Source organism: Sparus aurata, chromosome 1 (genome assembly GCF_900880675.1).
Source record: "Sparus aurata chromosome 1, fSpaAur1.1, whole genome shotgun sequence".
NCBI lineage: Eukaryota > Metazoa > Chordata > Actinopteri > Spariformes > Sparidae > Sparus > Sparus aurata.
In genome coordinates this window covers 12,649,746-12,667,011 of record NC_044187.1, presented here as the reverse complement: position 1 = coordinate 12,667,011, position 17,266 = coordinate 12,649,746, and the positions used below count along the sequence as shown (strand labels likewise).

Sequence of the window (17,266 nt, the reverse complement as noted above, 5' to 3'; positions counted from 1 at the left end):
GAAAATAAAAAAGGTCCCCAGAGCACTGTTTGAAGCTAAAGAGGTGGCAGGGTCCGCCACATACAAGCAAGGGCCACAGTACAATTACATTCATGGGCCATGGATCGCATGTGGAATGGCTCATTAACAGCACTCTGCTGCCCTCTAGTGGATACTTTAAAGTACTCCAGGTATTTTTCTTACGTAGTTTCAGTTTCGTTTCTCTGGTGCTCTGAATGAGGACGTGTCGAGTTATATGAAGTCAGAAAACTACGAAGAATTAAAATAATCATGTGACTAGACAGACTTCTGTTGTCTGACCATAGAGGACGCTCAGAGCAGCGTGTGAATGGAGAACAGACACATCTGCTCAGGCCTCAGCTCTCAAGACTTCTTCCCTCGGATTGTTCTACTTCTGCATTTTGACTGTTGCAGGGTTTTTTTTTAATCGAACCACAACCACAGGTGAGAGATTCTGTCAATTTCCTCTGCAAGGGAACACATGTGATGCTGTGTTGAAAAGGCAGGAGCTGATCTCATGTGTTTATGGGTCACACTTTATTTACACACAGCAGCTAAATGCTCACAGTCAGCCTCATTTGTCTCTGTGATAAGTGTGTGTAGTATGTTTGTATGTCTTTCACATGATAGTTGAAACACACATAAAGTGGTATTTGTTCCTGGTCCTGCACAAGGAGTTGTTGTATTCCATGTACAGATCACATGTGCTGCAATTGCAACCGTGCATATAATAGGAAGAGCCTTTCAGTCCAACACAATGTATGAAACTCTTATAAATATAAAGTTTGGTTCAGTGGATTGGAGCACCTGACATTTCATGTTGTTTCACACTGGGCCTACCTGTAATGGGTGTGACGTCATGGACTGAAGAGGAATCTTGTTTGATTTACAGTAGATGAATCAGTCTAGTCTAACATGAGAGGTCACAGTGTTAATAACCTGTAACCGCAAAATATGATAAGACAGAACAGGGGGCACGTTCTGATGCTCTTTCAAAACTTATCAAATGCTTTACACACATGCCGTTTTATACAGGTACATATCATCCATCATTATCAATATGAATTCTGTATGTTGGTACAAGTAAAATATTGTGTTAAAATTACATTTAGCAGACACGTTTGTCCAGAGCCACTTAAAAAGTAATTCATACACACATTGATGGCTGTGGGCTGCCATGCAAGGTGCCGACCAGCACATCAGGAGCAGTTTGGGGTTCAGTATCTTGCCCAAGGAAACTTTGACATGCAGACCAGGGGAATCAAACTAGCGACATACCGAGAACAAGAAGCTGGCTCTACCCCTGAGCCACAGCTGCCCAGGAATATCTCTTTGGTAAAAGTGAAAGCCCTCCAACCGATTAGTACCTGAGTAAACTTCTAAAAGTATCTGTTATTGCTGCTTTTATTGCTGATGCAGCAAGAAATCTGCGGATTAATCATAAAATTAATGTAGTGGAGTGAAAGTGCAATATTGGTTTCCTAATTATGGAAGTGGAAGTGGAAGTTTAAAGTTGCATAAAATGGAAATATTCATGTAGTACAACTACCTCAAAACTGCACTTTTATACTTTGATGTATGTCCATTTATTTCTTTGCACTATGTGTGCTTACAGTTTTCAGAAACATGCACATAGACTTTTTATATATTTATGTATACAATTCTTTTTTACCTACTTGTATGTACACAATGGTTAAAAGTTTACTTGTAGCTGTTTTTGCTCAGCTTGTTCTTATCTTGTCATATCTTCTAAAAATAGTTTGCACCTCTTTATGTACATTTACGGTCTCAATTCCACACACTTTGTGGTTTGAAGCAGCTGTTTACAATATGATTAATGTCTTACTCTGTTATCTAGTTATTGGAACGGATTAATCTACACACATAAATTACTGTAGGCCTGTAAATCGAGTCGTGCAGAGCTCTTAAATGCCTAATACCCCACTGGAGGGCGATGGACACCTCCAGCCCACATGTCAAAACCTCACCTGTTTACACCACGCCTCCGTAGCCAGCTCTGTTTATAATCAAACAGGCGCTGGTTTGGTTGTCTTCAGTACTGAAACACACTGCTTCCAGAGTATTTCGTAGAATGACAGTTTGAATATCACTTCAACCTCCCAATAGGCTCCATTCTGCTGCTGAAACAGTTAAATCTTCAGTGGATATTGCAAATGCAGAAGTGAAACAGGAGCTTCGTGTTTCTCATTTCCTTTATCTCCCTGTGTTGTCTCGACAGCGCCTGTGCCATAAGCTCCCGCTGAGACTCTTGTCTGCGTCCCTGGAGAGACAAGAGACTGAGGTGCTGCGAGTGAACGCCCTCTGTTTGAAGTCTAGAGGCAACAAATAGCCTAATATGCAAAGAAAATATCTGGTAAGAACTCCACAGGCACAATAACTTAGACAGTGTGTGTGTGTATGTGTGTGTGTGTGTGTGTGTGTGTGTGTGTGTGTGTAGAGACACTTTCTGCTATGATACAAGTTGATACTCACGTTAGCATACTTCAATAGTTACAATAAATGCATTTGGAACAGAAGACATCATTCACAGTCAAATTATATGTTATAATGTCAGAAATATTTTTTCTTCCTTCATTGATTCTATATTTAGACAATTCTGATCAAACATTCATGATACCAATAGATCAAGAGACTGTGTGTGATGTGAAAGATGTAGATGTAGAATAATAACCCGACCCCTCTTAGTTCCCCTCAGCTATACATAGCGTTTTAGCTTAAAGGGACAGCTCACCTCAAAATACAAAAAACATGTATTTTCCCTTATACCTGTATGGTATGATGGAGATCTCGATGCATAAACAGATATCTGTTTGCTCATGTTTGCCCAACCAGTTTTATAAGATAACAGTTGGTCAGTATTATTCCTGTTATGCTAAGTTTCCCCCAAAAAATCTAGTAGGTTTGAGGTTTATTCTGTTTCTCTTTTTCAAAAGGTTTTCAAAATGATGCATGCCCCTCGTTACACTCTCCTCCTGGCACTGACCACCGTATGTCACGTCATGATGGGACCGTCCAGCTGCGTGGCCGCCCAGAAGAAGACGTCCTGCGTCGTTGAGGACGGCAGAGCTGACTGCAGCCACCTCAGCCTCAGGGAGGTCCCTCCAAACCTTCCAGGGAACCTCACCAGCCTGGACATGTCTCACAACAGACTCGGGGGGATTCCCCCCACGTCATTAACCCCGTACCCGGGCCTCCTCCACCTCGATGTCAGCTACAACAGCATCACCGGGCTGGTCGGGGGGTTGTGCCAGACACTTCCTCTGCTGCAGACGCTGAACGTGAAACACAATCAAGTGCTTTATCTTAAGAAGGAGGATTTGAGCCACTGCACCAGTCTGACACAGTTGAATTTGGCGAGTAACAGGCTGAGACTGCAGGGAGAGCCCTTCATTGCACTACAGGTATGATGATCACAGTCAGGAGAGGGGTCTTTAATCACTGATGGAACAACCTCATGGACAACGATGGTGGTGACAGAAATCATACAATGACATGACAGTGAATAAGAAAAAAAAGCTTGCCAAGCTGAATAACTACCTGTCGGCTCCTGCGTCACATTTAAGAGTACTCTTAATAACTTTGAACTGGCTATTTCAATATTGATGCCTCTGTATGACCTACATAAGCAACCTCAAGCAACAAAGCTGCAACATTAATTTACAGACACGAGCTTGGTATCAATCGAAACAGAGCGATTTTAAGTTGACGACGAGAACCCTTTGTTTACACCACAGTTTATGGAATAGCTCACCTATTATGTAAACTTCGATAAACGCTGAAAGAAAAAAACATGCCGCACCAGAAGAGGAAGAGAGAGGACTGAGGAAGCTTAACTATAATTAAAGTTTGTTTTTAAATGAGTGTGGAGCTCAGACGATGATGAGAGATCTGCCGTGGTCTTAAATGGAGGTCATGTCTGGACTGGCATCAAGAGCTTTATACACCAAAAGAAGGAATTGTTCCCGTTTTGGGGGCTTACATTGTTTAGTATGCCTCCAATGCATTGTTAAAATAACACTTTATTTTGTTTTTCCGTCTCCTTTCATAATTCACAGAGCCTGACGTTTCTCGACGTCTCCTTAAACAAGCTGAAGTCAGCCAAGCTCGGCTCTCAGCCGCAGCTGCCCAGCCTGGTGAACCTCAGTCTGGCGCTGAACGACTTCACCACTCTGAAGAATGACGACTTTTCCTTCCTTAACCAATCCTCCTTCCTACAAGTCCTCAACCTGTCGGCTGTGTCTTTAAAAACGGTAAGACTCTTACCTAGAAATGGGAAATGAGCCAGTGTTGGCGTCGAATTGAAACTGTAGCAGACAGTGGAGTGATTGTAACGCCTCATTTCAGTTCTCTTTATGTTTCGTTGCAGTTGGAGCCTGGCTGCTTTAAACCCATTTCAAGAATACGTACTTTAATCATGGATGGGAGCAAGACGGGCACTCTGATTATAGCCAAACTCTGCTCGCAGCTGTCGGGGACGGCCATTGATGTTCTGTCTCTTCGGAACATGAGGCTGGTCACGCTCACGAACACCACCTTCACGGGACTACAGGAAACAAATCTGACCTCTCTGGATCTGTCTGGTAATGGCATGGGCAAAATTGAAAAAGGCTCTTTTAAGTGGCTATCTGAGCTTCAGTCGCTTGTTTTGGCGGAAAACAACATCAAGCATCTCACCAAAGACATATTTCAAGGCCTCACGAGTCTGAAAAGACTCAATTTGACATTAGCTCTGGTAAAAAGTCACACATCCGCCGTCCCGATTATCGATGACTACTCCTTCCAACCATTAAACGCCCTTGAGACTTTGATATTGAAGAAAACTGCCGTTCGTGAAATCACTGAGAACGCGTTCACAGGCTTGACCAGTCTTAAAGAACTGGATATGAGCTGGACTACTTACACTGATCTCAAAAACATCACCAACAAGACCTTCGTCTCACTTGCCAGATCCCCTCTCAGAAAGCTGAATCTGATAGGAGCAGATGTAAAACAGATTAATCCCGGATGCTTCTCGGTTTTCAGAAACCTCACCACTCTCCTTCTAGATCACAACTACATCAAGCAAACTCTCACCGGCAGGGAGTTTGAAGGCCTCGACCGAATTCAAGAGATTTACATGTCCGACAACTTTCAGAAGGTCAATCTGAGCTCCACCTCGTTTGTTAACGTGCCCAATCTCAGGGTCCTGACTTTGGGGAAAAGTCTTATAGCCACGGCCTTGGATCGGGATCCCTCTCCGTTCAGTCCCCTGTCCAACCTCACCTTCCTGGATCTCAGCAACAACAACATCGCGAACATCAGAGGGAATATGTTGGAGGGGCTCGTGAACCTGAAGGTGCTGAAGCTCCAACACAATAACTTAGCCCGTGTGTGGAAGAGCGCCAACCAAGGTGGGCCGGTGTTGTTTCTCAAAGGGGCCCAGAAGTTGACGTCCTTACTGATGGATAGCAACGGCCTGGATGAGATCCCAGTGGACGCTCTGAGAGGGCTGACCGAGCTCCGTGAGCTAAGCCTGGGTAACAATCTCCTCAACAGTCTGAAGGACACCATTTTCGAAGATCTGAACTCACTGCGGGCTCTCTATTTACAAAAGAATCTGATCACAACCGTGAGGCCCGAAGTCTTCCAAACTCCCATGAGCAACCTCAGCCTGCTTGTCATGGGAAAAAATCCATTTGACTGCACGTGTGAGAGCATCCTGTGGTTCATGACATGGATGAATAAGACAAATATGACCAGCGTGCCAGGCCTCAGGGAGCAGTACACGTGCAACACTCCACTTACTTACTTCAACCGCTCCGTCATGGATTTTGACGCCCTCTCTTGCAAAGACATGACCCCATTTCAGGCTCTTTACATACTGAGCAGCACAGCCGTCCTCATGCTGATGGTTACGGCACTTCTGGTGCGGTTCCACGGCTGGAGATTTGAGTTCTACTGGAACATACTGATCAATCGCACATTGGGATTCAGTGACGCCTCGGTTGAAGAGGGCAGGGAGTTTGAGTACGACGCCTACGTCATATGTGCAGAGGACGACGGCAGCTGGGTGGATCGAAGGCTCGTCCCCTTAGAGAAAAGCAACTGCAAGTTTTGTTTGGAGGACCGGGATGCAGTGGCTGGCATGTCAGTGCTGCAATCCATTGTGGATAATATAAGAAAGTCTCGAAAGATCTTGTTTGTCGTCACTGAAGCTCTTCTGAGAGATCCCTGGTGTAGACGGTAAATCAAACACACACTGAGTGATTTATACATTATTGTTATTCTGTTGTTTCTTGTTCTCTCCTCGTGTCATGTTTCTTTGCTTTAAACTTCCTGTATTTGCCTTTTTCCTGCCTTTTACCTTCCTGTTCCCTTGTGTTTCACTTGTTAATTGGCCACTTTGTATTTAAGCCTCTGTTTTTCCTTTACTTCATGTCAGAAAGTCAGTGTTTTTCGTCCTGGTATCCCTTCGTCTGTGTTTTGCAGCTTTTGTTTCTCATGTGTCCCGTGTCTTTCTCATTTGTTTTAACTTTTGTAAACTTTTTTCTTGGTTCTCTTCAGCCTGGTTTTGTTATTATTATTTATTGCCTTTTGGATTCCATCTTTGTCAGTGAAGCTCGCCTTTTGTTTCTCAACCTGCTGCTTCTGTGTCTGCAATTGGTCCTTCATCTTTTTGCAAAATGTAGCATATTTATTAAATATAGGATTTAAAATGTTGTGATTTGTAGTTAGTTTTGTCGGGGTTAGACAGTTATTTGAATGGGAGCCATGTGAGGCAAGTGAGAAAAAAATTCTGGTGATCCATTTTTTTATTTTTTTTTTAATTTACCTATGAAAACAGGTGTTTGTTTTTGTTAGTAGTCCTTTTGGCCACAAGAGGCTGAGGTGCACCACTGCTACATGTTCTAATAAGCGCTAGAGGCATTTAAGTTTCCTTTCACGTTTAATATTACCAAAACCTATGAAACACAAGACATGATTCAGGCTTTGACGTAGTGTTTTACAATTGTCTGCTTTTCAAGTTTTTACATATTTTAATTCATTTGTCTGTTTTTTTTTAATCATTCAAGTTTCTTACAATTGTATTTGTATTATTATTTATATTGCTCGTATTATTATGAAATCTTATCTTTTATCATTTAACTACCCATTTGTATTTGCTGACTTTTGGTGGATTAGTCTCTAAATATATTCTTGCTTTCTTATTATTCCATGTTTCTCCAATCACTTGTATAGAACTTTAAATTGCATTTTGATTTGTTTGATAGGTGTTTTATAAATAACATTTGATTGATTGATGACAGTAATGAGACATAGCCTGCTAACATTATCTTGTACAGAACACCTTAAAGTACCTTAAATAAAAACAAATCATCTGCCAAAACTTTCAAGGGTAAAAAACAACACCTAGCATTACTTTTTCCACTTGCTGTTTTTGGAGATAAAAACCAGAAGGTTAAAAAAAACAAAACAATTCAAATGGGTCACCTGAATATTTTCCTCATTTGCCTTTCAGGGCTTCCACATATTTGTGCCAAAATTAGTTCTCAAAACTGTCTCTCTGCCACTCTTCCTGTCCAGATTCACGGCCCATCAGGCTCTTCACCAGGTCATTGAAGCCAGCAGAGACTCCGTGGTTCTGGTCTTCCTGCAGGACGTTCACGACTACAGGTTATCTCAGTCGCTCTTCCTCCGCAGGGGCATGTTGCGTCCATGCTGCGTCCTGGACTGGCCTGTCCACAAGGAGAGGGTGCCGGCCTTTCACCAGAAGCTCCTCATTGCACTTGGCATGACCAATCGATTTCAGGAGTGACTGGACTCCCATCGGTAGTAAAAAGTGGATTCCCTTTGTCATGAGATTTACCAATTTTTTTTTTTCCGTTGCTTATTTCCACCAGTTGCTGATTGTTTTGTCCTCTGTGTGAATGTTGTTTGTACTGTTTTAAATTGAATTGCAGCTTCACATCGACAAAATGTGTGTTCTGGTCGTATTCATTCGCCTGTTCATGTGCTGTAACAGCTCTGAGGTGCAACATCACTAAATTCTGTTTTTGCTTTAACCTCAGTTGAAGTTACGTTTTGATAAGCCATCAATTACTGTAAATGTTATGTAAAGAATAAAAAAATAAATATATTCTATAATAATGTAACTCAAATAAGTTATTTGGAGTTATATATCTCAGTTTCTCTTGTCCATTTTTGCACAGTGAGTCTTAACAATGCAGTGATCAGTTTGGAAAGAAATCTTGTCTGTGGGAGCAGAGAAGGAATCTGTCGACATCTAGTGGTCGTAGTCAGAAACTGCACCATTTTATGTGCCTTAACTGCCAAATACATCTTATGACTACTGAGCTAGCCATGAGCACAGTGCCAAGGAGAATATTGTTGCTATTTAATGTGGTAGTGGTTGTCAAATATGTTCTGAGTAGAAATGTTGGGATTACAGACAGTTGACACAATACGCAGATACAAAGCAGGGACGTAAAATGAAGACGTATTTATTGGAGAAGCTTGTAAGATCTAATTGCAGCAGCTCTCTTTACTGAATATTATGAATTCAAAGCCAGCTAAACATCCTACAGCGGCAATTTCTTGTTTTCTTGTTCTTTCATGGACTCCAAAACTCCATACCTTCCATCGGCATGACGGTGAGTAAATAATGACTGAATTCTCATATTTGGGTGAACTTATCCTTTCACATGGACTCTAGACATGACATTTTGCCACACTGGGACGGGTGCTTGGTCCTAATAAGGACGACTGGTTCTGACCAGGCCTGCGTTTATATTGGCAAAGATCCACAACAGGGGAAAATGCATAGACACACACATACATACATGGACACAGCAGGCACGCACAAGGTTAAAACATTAACAACAAAGCAGTCATGGCTGGTAATTAATACAAATAATACGTACATGTCCTCAGTATCCTCATTCTACCGATGGCCCTGATTTTTTCTTGTTTGTCATTATTCTTTGTTGTCACAGAGATATTGATTCAACAGGTTCATGTCGAGGAACCACAAACTAACACAGTTGCTCAGAATAAAGTTGTTACACGTATTTTACCTTTTTTTTGGAATATCCTCTCTTGTCAATAAAGTAGTATCCCTTATAATATTTACATCCATTTTACAACAGTGAAATCCTGTTTTAATCACAAACGATAACTGCTGCCAAGATAAGGCTGTTATTCAGCCAATCAGGTTTGATGTCATTGAACATGCACGGCAGAATAAATGGGGCAAAGGCCTTGGTCAGGGCTAGTCAGCTATCCCGAGGTAAATCATTTACACCCTGTTATATAATCTGTGCATAACATCGGCAGGTCAATGGCTGTTTTTTTCAATGTAAGTTTTTTCCTGTTTATCTATCTCCCATGTTGTTGCTGTTCCTTCTCTCTGATGCATTTTATAACATTCCCATGAGCAATAAATGATAATGAATACACCAGCACCCCTTGACCCAGTAGGCTGTCGGTGGATTAACAGCAGAGAAAAGGAGGAGCAAAGGCAGAGAAGGATAGTCGCTCCTTTATATTGAAGGCACTGGAGGACAACCCCGGCCACACTGCTGCTTCAACATACACACACACCCTCATACCACACACACTCATACCACACACACTCTGCATGCACACAGCAGAAAAGATGGCAGTTTTGTTTGGAACTTACTCGCTGCCGTTCTTTGCAGTGAGCATCTTCATCGCTGCCCTGACCTACATCACCTTCAAGCTGCTCAGCGGTTACCTGCACAAATGGTTCGAGATGAAGCCTATTCCAGGGGTGGAAGGAACGTATCCCTTCATCGGAAATGCGCTGATGCTCAAAAACGACGCAGGAGGTAAGAGAGCAGCCGACACTCTGCGACAGGAGGCTGACTGTAAATGTACCAGGAGGCACAGTGGAACTCAAGTGGTGCAAAAGTTTTGAATTGAATGACACAACTTCAATCCTAATGTATGTTTCAATATTTGTAGATTTTTTCCGTCAAATTATGGAATTCACCAAAGAGTTCTCTGATGTGCCGCTGTTCAAAATCTGGATTGGACCGCTTCCATTGTTGGTCCTGTTTCATGCTGAGACTGTTGAGGTAAGGTCGCTGACAGTGACAGTATGCACACAGTGCAGCCTGTGCAAACTCTCAATGCCCACATGGCTTGTACATTTGTCTTCGATGCAATGTCTGCAACACATTGTGACTCGGAGTGAAAAGTGTTTCATTTCTTTCTCAATCAAAAAAGGAAATAGCAGACTTAAGTATTTTCCCAGACAGTGACTGTGACCTTTTATTCTCTGTGTAACAACACTGTAGTGCGTCATTCCACTTCTGCACACACTGCTGAACGGCTGCATGAGTGCCACTGCTCACCAATCCAGCTCTCCATTAGACGAATCTTTCTTACGTTCTTTTTTTCTCTGTAGCCGGTCCTGAACAACCCGATTCATATGGAAAAATCCTACGTATACAGCTTCCTCCACCCTTGGCTTGGAACTGGCCTTCTTACCAGGTACCTGTGGGTTCTACTCTGCACAATATAAGAGGATAAGTTCACCTCAAAAATGAAAAAATCAGTCATTAGCTCATGCTGATGGAAAGTCAGGATCAAATTTTGAAGTGAACAAAACATTTCTGGAGCTTCGGAGCAAAACGGCGATGCAGCATTCTCCAACTTCTGAAAAGAAAAACCCTACACTGGCCTCGTACAGCCTGTCCAAGGTCCCAAGATCCCTGTTTTTAACACCCTTTTTTTAAGCTGAAATCATCACTTCGCAGCTAGCTGAGCTAAAAGATCCTCAGCGTTTTAATACAAGAGCCTCTCCTTTTCATCAGCACTGGGACAAAGTGGCGTCAGCGGAGAAAGATGCTGACTCCCACCTTCCACTTCTCCATCCTGACGGACTTCCTGGAGGTGATGAACGAGCAGGCTGAGATCCTGGTGGACAAGTTGGACAAGCAGGCAGGGAAGGGTCCATTCAACTGCTTCAATTACGTGACACTGTGTGCCCTGGACATTATCTGTGGTGAGTATATGTACACTGAATGTGCATGAATGACAGTTTTTTTTTTTTTTTTTTTTTTATACCCCTGTTGGTGCATAGAAAATGTTTAAAACACCCTGAGAGTTTACATTTTGAACACTTGCCTTTCAGAAACTGCAATGGGAAAGAAAGTGTACGCCCAGAGTAACTCCGAGTCTGAGTATGTGAAAAGTGTCTACAAGTGAGTTCTTTAAGTGTTCGTTTCAATCTCACAAGTACAGACGATAGTAAGGAGAAAATGATCTGGTCAATATTTTCATGTTCCTGTCTTCTTACGTAAATTTTTTTGCACTCAGAATGAGTGACATCATCAGCCGCAGACAGAGAGCACCTTGGTTTTGGCCTGACTCCGTGTACAAGTGCTTTGGAGAGGGCCGGGAGCACGAAAAGACACTCAAGGTCGTACAGTCCTTTACGTACAAGGTAAGTAATGGAGCCAATAGTTTGGAAATCAATGTTTCTTTAGTGTCTCAAGTGTCACAGAACAAGCAAGTTTATGCATTTAGCCCTAATATTTCATTTCCTCTCAGGTGATACGCGAAAGAGAAGAGAACATTTCCAACGTTGAATCGGACAGCGACTCTGACCACGGCACAAAGAAAAGACAAGCATTTCTGGACATGCTGCTGAAGACCACATATGAGGACGGCAGTAAGATGAGCCATCAGGACATTCAGGAGGAGGTGGACACCTTCATGTTCGAGGTTGGTAGTTGGATGTACAGCTTTCAGAAGTACTTCTCAAAATCAACAATGGATTAAATAAAAATAAAATTAAAATTAAAATTAAAAAGGAGCTGCTCATGGTGACGAATCCAGATAATCTAAATCAGACAGATACCTGTCATCACACACACCAGCTAGCTAGGACATTTTATCAATCACCGGTCCAGTGAGACGGATCTTTCACAAACTAATCTGAGTTATCATGAGTCTCGTGGGCGTACTTGTCGTTAAAGATGACAAGAATGTTAAGACGCAGCTGGCTGTCTATGCGAATGTGATTCCTCAGTCAGGCGCGGACGACAAAAGGCTCTCGCACATTGTGAGAATAAGAGATGCCTTTAACAAATCCGAGAAGCAAATCAAGAGTCAAACCACCAACCTTCTGACTGTTTACCAGCTGCTCTGACTGCTGAGCCACATAAAGCTTGTATTAAATTCTTGCACATGTCCTGGAATTCATGGAAGCTTCCATACCTTGATAATGATTACTGATTTATTGTCCATATGTCGGAATGTGATTGGTAAAGATCACTTCAGTACATACTCTGGACTCTTGAACTTATATCTTCTCAAATAATACACTACAATTAGATACTTATTTACGGTGGAAGGTGGGAAAGTAGAGCATATGTCAACGATATCGAAGTAGGTGAGAGTGCAACAGCGAGACATCAGAAAAGAAGAGTCATCTGACAAGTAATGTACACTGTCTTATTTCATTTTAATGCATAACAACTGCTCACATTAAATGTCATTGAAGCTTTGGTAAGCCTTTCTTTTACAGTCCCCTAATTACCAGGTATTTACCTGGTAAATTCATGGTAACACAAAAGTGTTACTAGGTAATTACCAGTGGTAATTATAAGGTAAGTACAATACAACACATATTTTTGTTACCATATATTTACTGGTTAAATAGCTAGTAATTAGGGGACTGTAGCTACCTGCTTATTACCAGCAGTAATTACCCAACAACACACTATAATTTACCACATAGTTGCCAGGTAAATGCCCAATATTCTGGCCATAGTTACATTGTATTTACTTTCTTATTACCATTGGTAATTACCTAGTAACACTTTTGTGTTAGCATGGATTTACCCGGTAATTACCTGGTAATTAGGGGACTGTAAAAGAAAGGGTTACCGAAGCTTCTTGTTGGTAGCTTAAAGCCTGTATAGTTCTATATTTAGGACATTTATTAAAAAAAAACAAAAAAACAAATATGTTGAAATGATGTCTTCACATCTAGCCAAACACTGCAATATGACTTTGAAGAAATACCCACAAACCTCTCATCTCTACTTCAACCTACAAATGAACAAAACATCTAAATGATCCTACCAAAAATTAAATTTTTTGACACACTGATGATCAACAATAAGATCCAGGTTGGTGCTCACTGGCTGTGGTTTAAAAGCAAGTATATCTCAAGCCCACAATTTCTGATCAGCTTTGGCTGGTTGCCCAGTACTCAGTGGCTGACAACGTTAGAGATTAGCTGGTGAACATAGTGGAACTGTTAGCAGCAAAACAGAGCCAGGTATTTCTCTGAGCAGGCGGTGGAGACCAAAACAGAGCTACAGGAAAAGTGAATATTACACTTAAAGTTGTTGGATGGCCAGAAACTTTAAATCAAATCAGTTCTAATGTTGCTCCATGTGTTCTTGGTGTGTCCTGCAAGAAGGCGACCAATTGCTAACACATCCACTACAATGACTTTATGTTTAATTGTTGTGTTTGCAGCTTTTTCTGCTGCCTCCGGGTGCCTCCCCCCCAAAAAACAGAGAAACATCAGTGAATGCAGCTTTAAAGCCATTAAATAATGTGTTGTTTTCCTCTGTTTAACTGCCCTCATTATGCAGGGACATGATACTACAGCTGCCTCCATGAACTGGGTCCTGCATCTGCTGGGCTCTCACCCCGAGGCGCTCCGCAAAGTTCAACAAGAGCTTCAGGAGGTGTTCGGTAACAGCAACATACCCTCACCCCCGTCACCGCACACCTTCTCTCTTTCATGACATCATTTAGTTTCCCTGCCCGAAGGCCTTTTGACTCATCTTTGCTCAGACTCATTTGTTCTTTACAAGTCAAGGGGAGCTTACACAAGGATAATAGCTGTAGAAAATCCTTGCCAAAATACATAGAGAATAATTGAATTATTTCTCACTGCTGTGTGGATTTGCCATGCATTTCTTCCATGAGGTAGACGGCCTCGTAGTAACACAGAACGGTTTGCACCAGTTTGTGAATATAACTTTATCCTCGTGCACTGAAGCTTCCACTTCTCGATTATGATTAGTGATTTATTGTCTATAGGTTGTTATTGTTATGTTATTGTCCACGCCTATAAGGTAAAGATCACTTCAGTACATACTCTGGACTCTTGAACTTATATGCTCTTAAATAACAACTAGAGCATATATCAAACGATATAGAAGTAGGTGAGAGTGCAACAGCGAGACATCAGAGAAAAAGAATCTGACAAGTAATGTACACTGTCTTCATCACCAATTAACGTGAATGTTGTGTTCCGCAAAGGTTCCTCCGACCGGCCCATTAACACAGAGGACCTGAAGAAGCTCAGATACCTGGAGTGTGTGATCAAAGAGTCCCTGCGACTGTTTCCCTCTGTGCCTTTCTTCGGTCGCAACATCGGCGAAGACTGCCGTATCAGTGAGTCTCAGATGAATGATGACACCTGACTGAAACATTCATTTGTTGAGTGCATATCCCCGCAAGGCGCTGGTAAAGCAGGCTCCGTCTATTATTTCCATTTGAAAAATAGTTCCTGTGTCATGTAACATTTATTGTGCAATGTTGTCGCAGCCATGTCTTTCAGAATGTCCACACACAGAGTCTCCTCAGATTTATCAGAAAGGGCCTCTCTGGATTGCAACATGTGGTGAATAGTCAGTTTCATAATAGAAAGCCAAGTAAAGACGGCATTCTGTGATTGAATAGTACAGTTGGGACAGCTGAAAGTTGAGACGAGTATGGTAAAAGGCTTAAGATTCTGGAAATAAAAAGTGAAGCAAAGACACCTGAGACATGGCATGGGATGTCGTATCAGAGCCGAATTAGCACATTCTTAAATTAGTTTATTTTATTAGCAATCAGACCGAAAAATCCCAAATATGATAATCGGAAAAATTCTAAATGTCTGCACTGATTATCGCCCGGGCCAGTTAATGGTCTATCCCTTCTATACTTATGTATGAACTTCTGTTCCTAGTACCATTTTTGCATCTTAACAGTGTTATACAAAAGGTGCTTGCTTTTGGACCGTTGCCCACTGTAAAGTTTCCGTTTTGTCCCTCCAAGGGAAAGAGTTTGTGCACCCCTGATAAAGACCTGTGAAATCGGGCTATCCGTCAAAAGTTTTTAAGGCTATCTATCTCACTTTTCTATGTGCTCGAAGAGGTTACGTGATGATATGCATTATACGAAAGGATTGTGAAGTTTCCTTACAACTGGGGTCTTCTTTGTGTAGTTCTGGCTATTATTCCTATCAGTCATAATAACTGAGCTGAGTTCTGGGAATATGGTGACTGAGAAGAGATTTAACGGGGCACCGCTGGTCAGACAGTCAGGCTTAATCTGGCCAATTGGATTTTGTTGCAGTGATGTCACCTTTTCCCCGGACCTCAACAAATGATTAGGCGATTCAGTATCATCTATACCCATAGAAATGATGGCAAAGCTACAAAAACAAGACCCCAATTGTATACAGATTTATCTTTTAGTTTGGCCGTACTTTCTCACAGCTCTCACCTGTCGTTCATGATAATGACTGTTCGAAGCTAAGGCAGTAAAATCTGTCCTTTCTGTAGACGGTTTCAAGGTGCCCAAGGGTGCTAATGCCGTCATCATTACCTACGCTCTCCACCGCGACCCGCGATACTTCCCCGAGCCCGAGGAGTTCAGGCCTGAGCGCTTTATGCCCGAGAATTCAGTGGGACGGCCTCCGTACGCATACATCCCCTTCTCCGCTGGACTCCGCAACTGCATAGGTAAGAGCATGCAGGTTTCTTTTGTGGTTTGATCCGTCTCCATGCACAGTCCACTCACAACCAGAATAACTGCCGCGTGTCCTCCACTGCAATTGCTCCTCAGGTCAGCGGTTTGCGCAGATGGAAGAGAAGGTGGTGTTGGCGTACGTTCTGCGTAACTTTAACGTCGAAGCCTGTCAGACACGTGAGGAGCTGCGGCCGGTCGGAGAGCTCATCCTGCGACCGGAGAAGGGCATCTGGATCAAACTGGAAAGGAGGAAACCCCAGACTTCCTCAAGCTAGTTGACAGGAGTGTATTCACCGAGAACATCTTCCGACGTGGCCTTTATCTACACACTTCTGCTGGTGGCGCACACTGTGATGTTTTCTGAATCCCCCTTGAGAGGTCAGGGAGAGTAGTGACCTGGTGTTTAGATTTGAGACGGTTCTCATCATCGTAGACATCATAATTACAAGAATTAAGTCCTGTATAAATAAATTTGGATCATTTGTTGTTGGTTTTGGGGAAAATAGCTTCGTGGCGCACTATTCCGGCTCTGCGGGTATCAACAACTGGACTATTTTCGTGCCTGAAGAATGTTTCAGAACAAAATAATTGTGTAAATATGTTATTTTGTTTTGATTATTAAAATGCAATAAATAGCTAAGCAAGGATGCCACTGTATCTGGGAATGCAATGATTTATAATCCCACTCTACATCTGTCTCACGTTCTTTCTAGTGACCTTTCTGAAAGCTTTGTCCGTTAATAGTCTCAGTCTACAGGAAACAGGTACGACAAAAATCAAGCTCAAAATGCTTCAGATGATTTTGATGATGTTTGTGTGATTGTGTCTGATTTATGGATTAAAATGAGACTGACTATATACGCATTTTGTGGTACCATCTGATAATGAAATGCCCGAGCCCTCAAACTCTGAGGTGCAGAAAGAGCTTAATAACAAACACTTTTACACATTCTCTACATTTACAAACACCTAGCTCCAGTTTTCCCTGTGTAGGACCTCATATGACATCTCCTAAAGTCACTTTGAGTAGCTGAGGGAGTGTGATGTTGATGGAACTATATATGAAAACTGGATGACACACACTTCATCACAATGGGGCAGAAAGAAAACTCACAGAATCACAAACTCGGACAACAATCGACTACTATGGCTGATGTGGTGCGGTACCCATGCAGCAGATACAGAAACAACATTGTCATCCAGCTGTTGTTCTCCGTGTCAAACGAGTGATCGAACACATTGCACTGTTGAAATAAATGATCTGGGCAAGTTGATCTGTGATACTCAAGTATGCAGGTTATGGTCAGCCATAGAACCAAAACAATTAGCTAAAACAGGCTAAACGCGATGTTGACCTTGAGTCAGACTTTCTCATTATACTGGCATTCGATTCAGACTTAATGAAAACAAATCAGTTGTTTTGAGGGAAGTTCAGGATACAAGTTTTTGCTTGTATTTATTACCTGCATGACAA

The 17,266-nt window shown here is 42.1% G+C and overlaps 2 protein-coding genes across 3 annotated transcripts; both read left to right on the top strand.

Moving 5' to 3' along the window:
* Positions 1-216: 216 nt before the first annotated feature.
* tlr3 (toll-like receptor 3) lies at positions 217-8,153 on the top strand. Of its 2 annotated transcripts, none has more exons than XM_030433779.1 (6): positions 217-444; positions 2,240-2,374; positions 2,955-3,422; positions 4,077-4,271; positions 4,388-6,243; positions 7,585-8,153. In XM_030433779.1, exons 2-6 carry the CDS (start codon positions 2,357-2,359, stop codon positions 7,814-7,816), a joined length of 2,769 nt encoding a protein of 922 aa, XP_030289639.1. In that variant the 5' UTR covers positions 217-444; positions 2,240-2,356; the 3' UTR covers positions 7,817-8,153. The 2 variants fall into 2 exon arrangements, with proteins under 2 accessions (XP_030289639.1, XP_030289726.1); XM_030433866.1 differs by lacking the exon at positions 217-444 and adding an exon at positions 1,013-1,035.
* A 1,397-nt stretch (positions 8,154-9,550) lies between these two features.
* cyp4v2a (cytochrome P450, family 4, subfamily V, member 2a) lies at positions 9,551-16,650 on the top strand. Its single transcript, XM_030413394.1, has 11 exons — positions 9,551-9,848; positions 9,985-10,097; positions 10,430-10,515; positions 10,839-11,029; positions 11,159-11,228; positions 11,344-11,470; positions 11,578-11,751; positions 13,638-13,740; positions 14,314-14,448; positions 15,606-15,785; positions 15,889-16,650. Exons 1-11 carry the CDS (start codon positions 9,638-9,640, stop codon positions 16,065-16,067), a joined length of 1,569 nt encoding a protein of 522 aa, XP_030269254.1. The 5' UTR covers positions 9,551-9,637; the 3' UTR covers positions 16,068-16,650.
* The last annotated feature ends 616 nt before the right edge of the window (positions 16,651-17,266 follow it).

Coding starts and splice junctions, on each gene's coding strand:
- cyp4v2a (XM_030413394.1), top strand. CDS start 9,638: ATGCACACAGCAGAAAAGATGGCAGTTTTGTTTGGAACTTACTCGCTG. Junction 11,752..13,637: donor TGGACACCTTCATGTTCGAG/GTTGGTAGTTGG, acceptor CTCATTATGCAG/GGACATGATACTACAGCTGC. Junction 13,741..14,313: donor AGAGCTTCAGGAGGTGTTCG/GTAACAGCAACA, acceptor TGTTCCGCAAAG/GTTCCTCCGACCGGCCCATT.
- tlr3 (XM_030433779.1), top strand. Junction 3,423..4,076: donor AGCCCTTCATTGCACTACAG/GTATGATGATCA, acceptor CATAATTCACAG/AGCCTGACGTTTCTCGACGT. Junction 6,244..7,584: donor AGAGATCCCTGGTGTAGACG/GTAAATCAAACA, acceptor CTTCCTGTCCAG/ATTCACGGCCCATCAGGCTC.